Consider the following 11563-nt stretch of genomic DNA (forward strand, 5'->3'; position numbering starts at 1 on the left):
TGGCAACTTGGTTACAAACGAAACAGACTTCCTCTTCAATATAAGAGCCACTTGATGATGACGTAATGATTAGTCCACATTCAACACTAGTTTTATTTCTAAATCTACTTAACAGGACGTAGACATTTGAAGTACATGACACCAGACCTAAATGATGGTACTGGCAGCAGTACGCAAGAGCGCTTCATGTCGTTGATCTGCCGCGCAACACATATTTTGACCATGCATGCGCACTTGTGCACCAGTTATGTGCACCCCTGTCTATATGTATGTATATATCTGTCTGTCTATCTAGGTGCTGGAGATTCCAGACATCACGGCCGAGGTGGAGAAGACTGTATCCCAGCAGGCACTGCAGCAGCTGGGGAAGGAGATGAGGGTTAAAGGCATCCCAGTGCCTCCGCACTGCCCATCCGCTCCTTTCAAACTGCTGCCGTTTCACAACCAGCCTCTAGGTGGAGACAACGAGCTGGACCCACTCTGGAGAATCCAGCATGTAGAAAGCCCCCTGACATGCCCTCTTTCAGGTAGGGCTGCAACTATCTATCAATTATTTTGTATTACTCATTCGATTAATTGAGAATACGTTTCCTTTGATTATTCGTTTTATTTCTTGTATACCAATTCATTGACGCAGCAACTTTTTTTATAGATGTTTTTTTATAATTGACTTCAGATATTAATTTGATAACCAAGTAACAAGCTCACAACACGTCATGTTTTGAGCGTGGCCATTTTCACTATTTCTTTAATGTTTTCACTTTTTCTTCTATAATGACATGCCCAAATAGGGATCAATTATCAGTCTATTTTTATTAAATTACCGACTATCAATTATTTCTCATAATCAATTAAATGGAGAAGTTCGAACCAACTGTTGCACGCCTACATTCCAGACAAGCGGATCCTCAGCTACAGTGATTCGGCCCTGTACAAGCTGGGCCGAGGAGGTTGGGACCAGCTCGAACAGCTCCCAGTCAACCAGCTCAACAAAGGTTACTGGTCTGTAAACAGCCTTACATGCGACATCTACACTGCATGCCAGGAGATGCCCACTCAGAACGATGTCCACGCCGCATGCCAGGAGCTCATTTATAGCAGCAGTTCCATCCCTACAGGCTTGCAGAATACGGACGCCAATCTAAACACTGGATACCATTGTCAGTGGAGGAAGGTATATTTTATTTAAGATTTCTTTGTTTCTACTTTATCTGATGATTACCATTTTTGGATACTTTATGCTTCTACTCCAATGCATATCTCAGAGGCACTCACACAATGCACAGCGAGCTTATAGATTGGCTCTAGATATAGCTAGGTTTAACTCATATGCAACAATTTACTACATTTATATTGGTACTGTAAGTGTATTTTGACGCTACTGTACTTTTACTAGTATTTGTACATTGTGGTATTGTTACTGTTACACAATTAAAAAATAAAAATATGGGTACTTCTTCCCGACAGAAGCAGCTGCGTGAGCCCCCGGCTCTCTTGGAGCAGAGAGAAATATTTGACTGTAAAGTCGTATCAATGAAGAGCAGCTGTGTGCCCGAGGAGAGAGGCGAATGCACAGAGAGAGCGGTGGCCGGGGAGAGAGGCGAATGCACAGAGAGAGCGGTGCCCGGAGAGAGAGGCGAATGCACAGAGAGAGCGGTGGCCGGAGAGAGAGGCGAATCCACAGAGAGAGAGGTGGCCGGAGAGAGAGACGAATCCACAGTGAAAGCGGTTGGCGGAGAGAGAAGTGAATGCACAGAGAGAGCGCTCAGCGTTCCCTTCATCACGCTGCAGTCGGAGCTCACGGCGGACGCCAGGCGTCTGCTGGTAGCCAGAGCACTGGCCATGGACCTGAGAGACCAGGACCTGAGCTACAAGGTGACCATGTGGCAGGTAGGACCACCTCTCTTTGAACCATGCATTCAACGTTTGGCTTGGATCTAGATTCTTCAATCACTTAAACCCTATATCAATGGTTCCCAAACTTTTCAGAATCAGGACCCACACGGAAAGCATTCGGGCGTGCATTTGAAGATCTTTGATTATTTTATTCATGATTTTAACTCATTTACTGCCAGAGTGAATACATAATTCAGACCCTGCAGGTGAGTTTCACTTCTCAGTCTTCCATCTGATTTCCGAACCTTGCCCGCTGTGTACGTAGGCACGTCATTGCTCTTTGGGTAGTGCTCAACGACTCACAGTAGGAAGGAAGTGGGCCCTGTACTGCCAACAGACCAATCAGAATCCTCGGCTCCCTGGTGTCAGAAACCGTCCCTTTAGTGAAGAAGAGACCGCACAGGTGCACAGTCATAGCCACGATGCACAATCATGTATTAAATTAATACCATTTAAACCGGCCCTTTCACATAGACTGCAAGACTGAGAAACAAAGTGAAAAAACAACAACAAATGCTGAAAGAGCTATCGTTTGTATTCCAGGCTAACATGCTGGCCATGGACAGAGATGCTCTGGTTCTTCCATCTGGTCTCATGTGGTGTTTGTGTGTCCACAGACAGAGCTGAACTCCAGGTTGTTTGTGTGTCCACAGACAGAGCTGAACTCCAGGTTGTTTGTGTGTCCACAGACAGAGCTGAACTCCAGGTTGTTTGTGTGTCCACAGACAGAGCTGAACTCCAGGTTGTTTGTGTGTCCACAGACAGAGCTGAACTCCAGGTTGTTTGTGTGTCCACAGACAGAGCTGAACTCCAGGTTGTTTGTGTGTCCACAGAGTAGACAGAGCTGAACTCCAGGTTGTTTGTGTGTCCACAGACAGAGCTGAACTCCAGGTTGTTTGTGTGTCCACAGAGTAGACAGAGCTGAACTCCAGGTTGTTTGTGTGTCCACAGACAGAGCTGAACTCCAGGTTGTTTGTGTGTCCACAGACAGAGCTGAACTCCAGGTTGTTTGTGTGTCCACAGACAGAGCTGAACTCCAGGTTGTTTGTGTGTCCACAGAGTAGACAGAGCTGAACTCCAGGTTGTTTGTGTGTCCACAGACAGAGCTGAACTCCAGGTTGTTTGTGTGTCCACAGACAGAGCTGAACTCCAGGTTGTTTGTGTGTCCACAGACAGAGCTGAACTCCAGGTTGTTTGTGTGTCCACAGACAGAGCTGAACTCCAGGTTGTTTGTGTGTCCACAGACAGAGCTGAACTCCAGGTTGTTTGTGTGTCCACAGACAGAACTGAACTCCAGGGAGGGAGCGTGGGACAGGCTGGCCATGGAGAGAGATGCTCTGGTACTATCTGGTCTCATGTGGTCCTGGCTGGAACAGCTCAGGGACCCGCTGATCAGCACCGAGGACATCCAAGCCCTCACAGAGAGGAACTACAACCCCCAGCATGCTTTGGACTCCCTGGAAACGGTATAGCTGTCTTACAGTGTTTGTTTTGGTTTACAGTCAGACAGTCAGGGTTGTACTGTGTGCCAGCATTGCGTCCAGATGGAAATGCTCACTAGCTGCCATATTGTCTGTTTATGTGAAAGCTTCAACGTGCAGCACAAATTGTATTTCATCATGCAATATGATACCATAGGCTACTACTTTGTCAGCTTTCACTGATTCTTTTCTTGCGACCCAGCAGTCTTGTATGCAACACATAATACACTCATTTGACATAACACAAACAGAAACAAATACATTACATAAAACATGAAGACGAGAGCAATGATGTTCTGCGTACCTCTGTTCAGATTCTAAAGCCCAAACCGCACCAAGGATTTGCCATGCAACTCCTTGCACCATGCAACAACTTATCAGCAACCATTATCCCCAATGGCAGTTGCAAGGAGTCGCATTGGTGAGACGCATTGGTGAGACTCCTTGACCTTAAATCTGTTTTGTTGCAAGGAGTTGCGACTAGTTGCATTGGTGCGGTTTGAGCTTAAATGTAAGCTCGAAATCGAATGAACTTACCTAATTGAACTTTGGAACTCTGCATCTCCTTCCTGAATGTGGCAACTTGTATTCCCCATTCAAATCATGGCTAGTGTTTGAAGTGATATTCCTTGCCAACCTGTTATCATGTGAAACTGCAACAGTTGTCACTTTTAGGCAAAGATGTCTGATGTGGTACTACAGTACTACTAAACAGTAAACACTCATAATCACCTAAGTTAAAAAGAAAAGAAGAATCTGTCTGCTTGCACCAAAGGATCTTAAGACTGCGAAGAAAGTTCTTTGCTTTTTTTTCCTACCCATGGATTCAATGTGATCTATCCGTGACAGCAGATGGTCTATTACTACTCCTAGGTATGTATGTATATGACCATACCTGATTCATCTGTTCACCGTGTGAATAGTATTAGGGGAACTGTGTATCTGTGATGGTGCACTGAAAATTGAATGTGTCTTCTTTTAGTTATCCGAAAGAGATAGTGATGTCTAATTGTCTATGACTATGGGTCTAAAATCCTCGTGTTCTTTTGGACATTGGATTTTGGGTTATGGTTTTATGTGTGACATTTTCCAAGACGGATGATGTCAGTGATTTGTTGTTGTGTTTACAGGGACAGCGGATGACCTTACTGTGTATCCTGGACTGTGCAGCGCGTCTGCAGACCATCCCACCCGCTGTGGAAAACTCTTTCCTCAACCAAACTATCAAGGTGTTTACCAAGGTGAGCGTTTCCATTTCACCTCATCTACAGATGTGCCATTCTTCTGCCAACTCTTCACGCTTTCCTGATCTTTTCCTGAAGGTTTTATTCACTGATTAGCCTTGGTAACAAAAGCTACTGCTTTGCTACTGAAAATAAGTGTCCAGCAGAGGAACTCTCTATCTATTCAGGGATTCTGAATAGAATGAACATATAACAGTAACACCTTGGCAAATGGCTAAGAGGATTGCCTTCGACCCCAATAATAAGACCTATTTCATTTTCAAGCCACGGGGGCAATGCAGTTTTCTGCTTCACCCATCTAATTGCTGCCCAAGTGGTCAGACTTGTGCAGGCGGGAGAGGCTAGGGTGTCGTATTGTTCAGGTGTGCCGAGTAGACAGTGTAATGCAGTGGTTCTCAACCAGTGGTCCGGGGAGAGTGTAAAACCAGTGGTCCTTGAGTGTAAAATGACACCAAATGCACCCGTACGGGTCCATTTGGTTTCATTTTACGCTCTCAAGAGTTAAATTATTGTTAAACATCTGCATTACTTAATTTACAAGACGTCTACACAATTAGAGAATGTAGAAGAATTGTTATTTTGATCGTTTGCCAACAACATGGAATTGTGCGTCAACGATAACAACATATTCCTTAGTTTTGGGTCTAAATCTCATCAAATGGTGGTCCGTGGCTCAAATGCTGAATAAATAATGGGCCTTGATGTGAAAAAGGTTGAAAACCACTGGTGTAATGTGTTCATTGTTTTGCTGTTTCCTCTGTAGATTGCGCCAGAGAAGAACCAGGATTTATACGACACGTTGAAAGCCATCCTCACGCCCGTTCTGCATGAGATGCGTGAGAAAGCAGTCGAAGAGGACGACTGCTTCACCAGCTAAGAGGACGACTGCTTCACCAGCTAAGTCACTCTGGATTTTTGGGGCATTATATTAACCATTAAATGCATTTATGTATTTATTTTACTTTAGACACACGACTGTGTACTTCACATGACTATTGTATTTCAAAGAATATCAAGCATACAGGAGAGTACAAGCACACAGTGTGTGCTTGTATATCTGTAATTTGATTTCTTTTATTTTTACGTTTCGCCTTTAATGACATGCCCAAAAACAGGGATGCCAGGTGAAAGTCTTTTAACTGGTTCCTCAACTCAGACAATGCTGTGTCTTTTCAGCATTTTTCTTTTTTATATAATATTTATTTTATTTGGAAAAAGCAGTACAATAACAGCATTTCTATTACTTACCCCAGCATTACTTACTTAGCCTTGTATTCGTGGAGATTGTTTTGTTTTTGTTGCATTCCTGAGCCAATAATCCAATATTTGAGACCAATCTTAACAAGAGCAATATTTAAAACATTCTCTTTGAAGTTTGAACCTGAATCATCAGTAGGCCTCTCAGTGATTACACTAGTTGTGTACTATTATTATTATTATTTTATATAGTTTTGCCTTGGTCTCCTACTGCAGCGGTGTTAACATTGGATGATTGGCTCAACAATGTGACCAAAATGGCCCCGGTTCGGCCTATCAGTCTGGCACCTACGTAGGCTGCTAATCCAGCCTGACAGCGGGTGGCGGGTTTGACTCCCGATCCTAATGGTATCCGGAGAACTCACCAGTTTACCAACCCACCGCGATTTAGTGCATTTTAGTTTTACTTCACCTTCATTTAAATTGCATTGAATTGAGAGAGAGAGAGAGAGAGAGATAGAGAGAGATAGAGAGAGAGAGAGAGAGAGAGAGAGGATAGTTGTTTAGAGTTAACACTAGAGAAAGTACTGTAGGAAAAGTTTAAACACCAAGTACCGAAACAATGTAATTCATTAGTAAACAATTCCTGAAATGGTAGGCCTACTTATCATTGGTATTCACATACTCACCTTTTTATCATCATCTAGCTGACCATTTAATTGCAAAAAATAATTTGATCATTTTGGAAATGAACTATAACATCTGTGAGTTTGACATACTACACTGATGAAGACAGCATGTTAGCATAACGATGAAAACATTGATGAAGAATTTTCGCCGTGGCGACTTGGTAAACTGGCGAGTTCTCCGGTTTCCATCCCGATGACCTTTGCTGTGTGTCACTCTCCATCTCCTTCTCTGCCCCATTTCCTGTCAGCTATCCAATAAATACAGAAAAGCCCCAAAAGATAAAAAAAAAGGATGCAACCGAAACAAATCTTAATTAATTCAACATTCAAGGCTTTGTGGGGTGAGTAATTGTTAGAAAAAAGTACCTAAAAAAAACTATTCCTTTAATTTGAGGATAAGCATTTCATTGTTTTTGTTTTTTTCTCTTTGCCTTTATGTGTAACAAAGCACTGCCATGTTTTATGTGCCACAACACTCTGTTTAAAAGCTTTGCTTTGGCATCAAGTGTCCTGCTCTACTGTAATAGTTAGGATGGTTTGCGTATTACCATTGATGGACACTAGTAACCAAGTACATTTACTTCAGTACTGTACTTAAAGCAATTGGACTCTTTGGTAGAGGTTTGGTTTGTGTTCTTACCGTGTCGTGTTGGCGAGATATGACGCTCTGTTGCGCAGCTAATTAGAAATAGCCACCCTTTTATCACATCAAATAACTCAAACAAAATACAGAGGAGATAGAGCAAACATATAATCTTCCAAAGTCTGTATTATGACATAGAATTCGATCTTCACAGGGGTGGTGGTGGGGCCTGCTGGTGGTGGTTGGTCCATATGGTTACTTAAATAATACTACAAGCATTAATGACTGCCATCGCACCCAGCAACTTTGATGCTGCTAGCAGGGCCTAGACCCTTTTTTTTTAAAACTGTATAGCATATTATGTCCCACAAAATTATAAAAGTACATGTGTAATCAATAATAATCATCATCCTTCCATAAATGTATTAGACTCAGGGTGGTCCCTGCTAGGGGCAGGACTGTATTTCTATGTACAGGGGAGACAATGAGTTTCATCCTGGCAGCACTAAGGCAGAACTGCCAGTCAAAGCCAAGACTGGCCAATCACAGCATGCCGACACTGGACATGTTTGCAGAGACTCTTGGGTAATGAAGTCAAAGACATTGGCTGCCATGTTATTTGTGTCCGAACTGGCTACACCCAAACTACACAGTGCTGCTTTAAGACCTGAGGCTGATTAAAAAATGCACAATAGTTTCATGATGAAAATACATTACCTTCACATTGTCCTTTGTTTTGGACACATTGAGGTGTATCCATAATGTATTACTGCGTTGAGCATCTCCGGTTCAACATCGGTTAGTTGGACCCTTTTTGGTGTTGGCTTAGCATTAAAGATGCGCTGTGGTTGAGCCGCATCTTATTAAGTCCCTCCAAAACCATGGCATGGTTTGGGTCATAGACATTTTCTGCACTGCTCCCACTCATTTCAGCCAAGACCAGCCTGCAGAACAGTAGGAGGGGATGAAAAACAATGTCACGTATAGCAATGATTGTTTACTTGTTAATTTTGGAACTAATAGGCCTCTATATGCTGTTTGTTGTTAGGGTTGTCATCAACATGGCCATGAAAAGGCTTTCCAATTATGAGACACAATCTCACACAACATTTTTAACTATAAAATATCAACATGGCCTCGAAGGCTTTCCAATTATGAGACACAATAATCAAAAACAAAAAATACATAAAAAAACAAACAAAAATACTAATAATTTATAAAGCAAACCCAAGTACTTTGTCCTGTCCTCACCTTGTGGCCCTGGTGTGGGGGTGGTAGGGCAAGAGGGATGGGGCTCGGCGGTCTTTTCGGCATCCTTGGCTGTACCATCGATCTAGTCGTCCTTACTGTCACACCCAAGTCAAATGATAGGACATGGGGTATTGGTTGTATGCAGGCCCGATTTTATATGAAGCCCTAATATGTTAAATGGCCCAATAACCGTGCAAAGGACTCGATAGCAGATACCTGCGTGTGTGTTAGTTTGGCTGTTCTCTGGCTGTTAATTTCTGTAATTAAATTATAGTCCCAGTCCTGGTTGTTACATCATGACAAAGTGCACAACCCGAACCTCTACCATAGTGTTTGTTGCTTTAGGTCATTTAAAAGCAGGTCTTAAGTACTGGGGTAGAGGCATTTGTCCACCACTGTGTATTACTTTATGGTTAGAAATGAGTAAATGAAATGTTCTACTTTAAACATGTTTTACCCAATTGTTAACGCTGTTGAGGGAAGGTCTCAATACACACCAAAATATGTATTTTGTTTTGTTGTTTGTTTTTTTACACTGCAAAAGTAAAAATGTGTTATTTATTTCAATATAAAATGCAAACTGATGCTACCGTTACTGTCATGCATATTAGGTGGCACATTTTGCTTTTCCTCGCATTTTTATGTCCCCATTTTAAGAATACTGTGCGCACAAAAAAGTGTAACGATGTTGTAAATGAATCCACTTCACAGCATTTGAAGATGCTAGCTGCTTCAACCGATCTTTAAAGGGAGTAGCAAGTATAAGTGAAAGGTTTTTGTAAAAAACAAAACATTTTCTTTTTTTTAAAGCTTTAACTACTTTAACTACTACAGTTACAGCTCTACATTGTGACAGTAATTGTTGCTATGGAGTGTTTGTACAGTAACGGGTCTCTCCAGTTTAAACAGGAAATCTATTTTCAAGCATACCAATTTCATCCAATCAGGAATCAAGAACTCAACAAATAAGATTCCATTTTAGCCTGCACATTGTTTTTGTTTAGTTTCATCACCAATTTCACTCGTTTATCATGTGTACGTTCTCCCTCTCCTAATTGGATAAAACTGGTATCACTTACCGGACCTCCACCCTCAAGCCTATCCTATTGTCTGTACTACGATGGTGTCGCCTTAACCAAACGCAACAGATCTACACGTTACCTTGTAGATGTGTTGTTTTGAAGTGGCATTCTGGTGTGATGCATATATTATATATGAAGCCTTACTGTAATAAGCTGCTGTCTATACTGAACTGTATGTCTGCCTGCGTGTTCCTTGTTCAGCCAATGCCCAATGTATGCTCCATTGTACGTCAATGTCGCGTGCCGTAATTAGCCAATCTATAAATCCACCTGACGGATGTGACGCGGTGTGAGCTTAGACTCCATGTCACGGACGGGACGCAGTGTGAGCTTAGACTCCATGTCACGGACGGGACGCAGTGAGCTTAGACTCCATGTCACAGACGGGACGCAGTGAGCTTAGACTCCATGTCACGGACGGGTCACGGGACGCAGTGAGCTTAGACTCCATGTCACGGACGGGACGAAGTGTGAGCTTAGACTCCATGTCACAGACGGGACGCAGTGAGCTTAGACTCCATGTCACAGACGGGACGCAGTGTGAGCTTAGACTCCATGTCACGGACGGGACGCAGTGAGCTTAGACTCCATGTCACAGACGGGACGCAGTGAGCTTAGACTCCATGTCACGGACGGGACGCAGTGTGAGCTTAGACTCCATGTCACGGACGGGACGCAGTGAGTTTAGACTCCATGTCACAGACGGGACGCAGTGAGCTTAGACTCCATGTCATGGACGGGACGCAGTGAGCTTAGACTCCATGTCACAGACGGGACGCAGTGAGCTTAGACTCCATGTCACGGACGGGACGCAGTGAGTTTAGACTCCATGTCACAGACGGGACGCAGTGAGCTTAGACTCCATGTCACGGAAGGGACGCAGTGAGCTTAGACTCCATGTCATGGACGGGACGCAGTGAGCTTAGACTCCATGTCACAGACGGGACGCAGTGAGCTTAGACTCCATGTCATGGACGGGACGCAGTGTGAGCTTAGACTCCATGTCACGGATGGGACGCAGTGAGCTTAGACTCCATGTCACGGACGGGACGCAGTGAGCTTAGACTCCATGTCGTGGATGTGACGCAGTGTGAGCTTAGACTCCATGTCGTGGATGTGACGCAGTGTGAGCTTAGACTCCATGTCACAGACGGGACGCAGTGAGTTTAGACTCCATGTCATGGACGGGACGCAGTGAGCTTAGACTCCATGTCACAGACGGGACGCAGTGAGCTTAGACTCCATGTCACGGACGGGACGCAGTGAGCTTAGACTCCATGTCACAGACGGGACGCAGTGAGCTTAGACTCCATGTCACGGACGGGACGCAGTGAGCTTAGACTCCATGTCATGGACGGGACGCAGTGAGCTTAGACTCCATGTCACGGATGGGACGCAGTGAGCTTAGACTCCATGTCGTGGATGTGACGCAGTGTGAGCTTAGACTCCATGTCGTGGATGTGACGCAGTGTGAGCTTAGACTCCATGTCACGGACGGGACGCAGTGAGCTTAGACTCCATGTCGTGGATGTGACGCAGTGAGCTTAGACTCCATGTCGTGGATGTGACGCAGTGTGAGCTTGGACTCCATGTCACGGACGGGACGAGGTGTGAGCTTATAGGTTGGATATTTCTGGCACGCGACAACGCCGTTCGACGAAGTATTCATTGTGCTTGAGAGTCATTGACCTCAACATCTCTGGACTCAAAGGAACACCGCTGACCCTGCTCGAACTCTTAAGAAAATAATAATGAATACTGTGGGAATTTTCAACATGCACTACTATTTTATTTGTTTTATTATGCTTCTTACTTGACAATAAAAAGTCATACTGTAACAGTCATTTTAGTTTTGTATTTTTGGGGACACCTCTGGCCCAACGGTCTGTTAACACAATCAGCGCCGGGATTCCTTCAAAATAGAAGCTTGGGGGGCTGGGAAGACATGGCCGCTTTTACTCTATAAGACCCCCCCCCCCCTTCTGTTCCGGAAAAAAACTGAGATATTTTTTTGCTTGCTTACCTTGCTCTCGTTTCCATAATATTGCTAAATAATCGATCGCGTTCATATTTTGAACGAGAGGCAGTTGAGATGTCAGAAATGAAGATCTTAGCCCCCTGGATTAGGAGAGACGAGGCA

General features: G+C 43.9%; 1 protein-coding gene across 3 annotated transcripts in view; it reads left to right on the forward strand.

Moving 5' to 3' along the window:
• The window catches only part of ptpdc1a (protein tyrosine phosphatase domain containing 1a), a 32311-nt gene extending 21044 nt beyond the window's left edge, over positions 1 to 11267 (forward strand). Inside the window, exons 8-15 of one of the 3 annotated variants that reach the window (XM_079511197.1) lie at positions 296 to 527; positions 897 to 1174; positions 1468 to 1890; positions 3177 to 3362; positions 4508 to 4618; positions 5385 to 9668; positions 10420 to 10583; positions 11032 to 11267. In XM_079511197.1, coding sequence (XP_079367323.1) covers positions 296 to 527; positions 897 to 1174; positions 1468 to 1890; positions 3177 to 3362; positions 4508 to 4618; positions 5385 to 5498 — 1344 coding nt within the window. In that variant the 3' untranslated portion in view covers positions 5499 to 9668; positions 10420 to 10583; positions 11032 to 11267. Of the gene's footprint in view, positions 1 to 295; positions 528 to 896; positions 1175 to 1467; positions 1891 to 3176; positions 3363 to 4507; positions 4619 to 5384; positions 9669 to 10419; positions 10584 to 11031 lie in introns of those variants that run through there. The other 2 variants (XM_079511198.1, XM_079511199.1) reach the window with 2 other exon arrangements.
• The last annotated feature ends 296 nt before the right edge of the window (positions 11268 to 11563 follow it).

The sequence above is a fragment of the Electrona antarctica genome (genome assembly GCF_951216825.1).
Source record: "Electrona antarctica genome assembly, chromosome: 9".
Classification (NCBI taxonomy): Eukaryota; Metazoa; Chordata; class Actinopteri; order Myctophiformes; family Myctophidae; genus Electrona; species Electrona antarctica.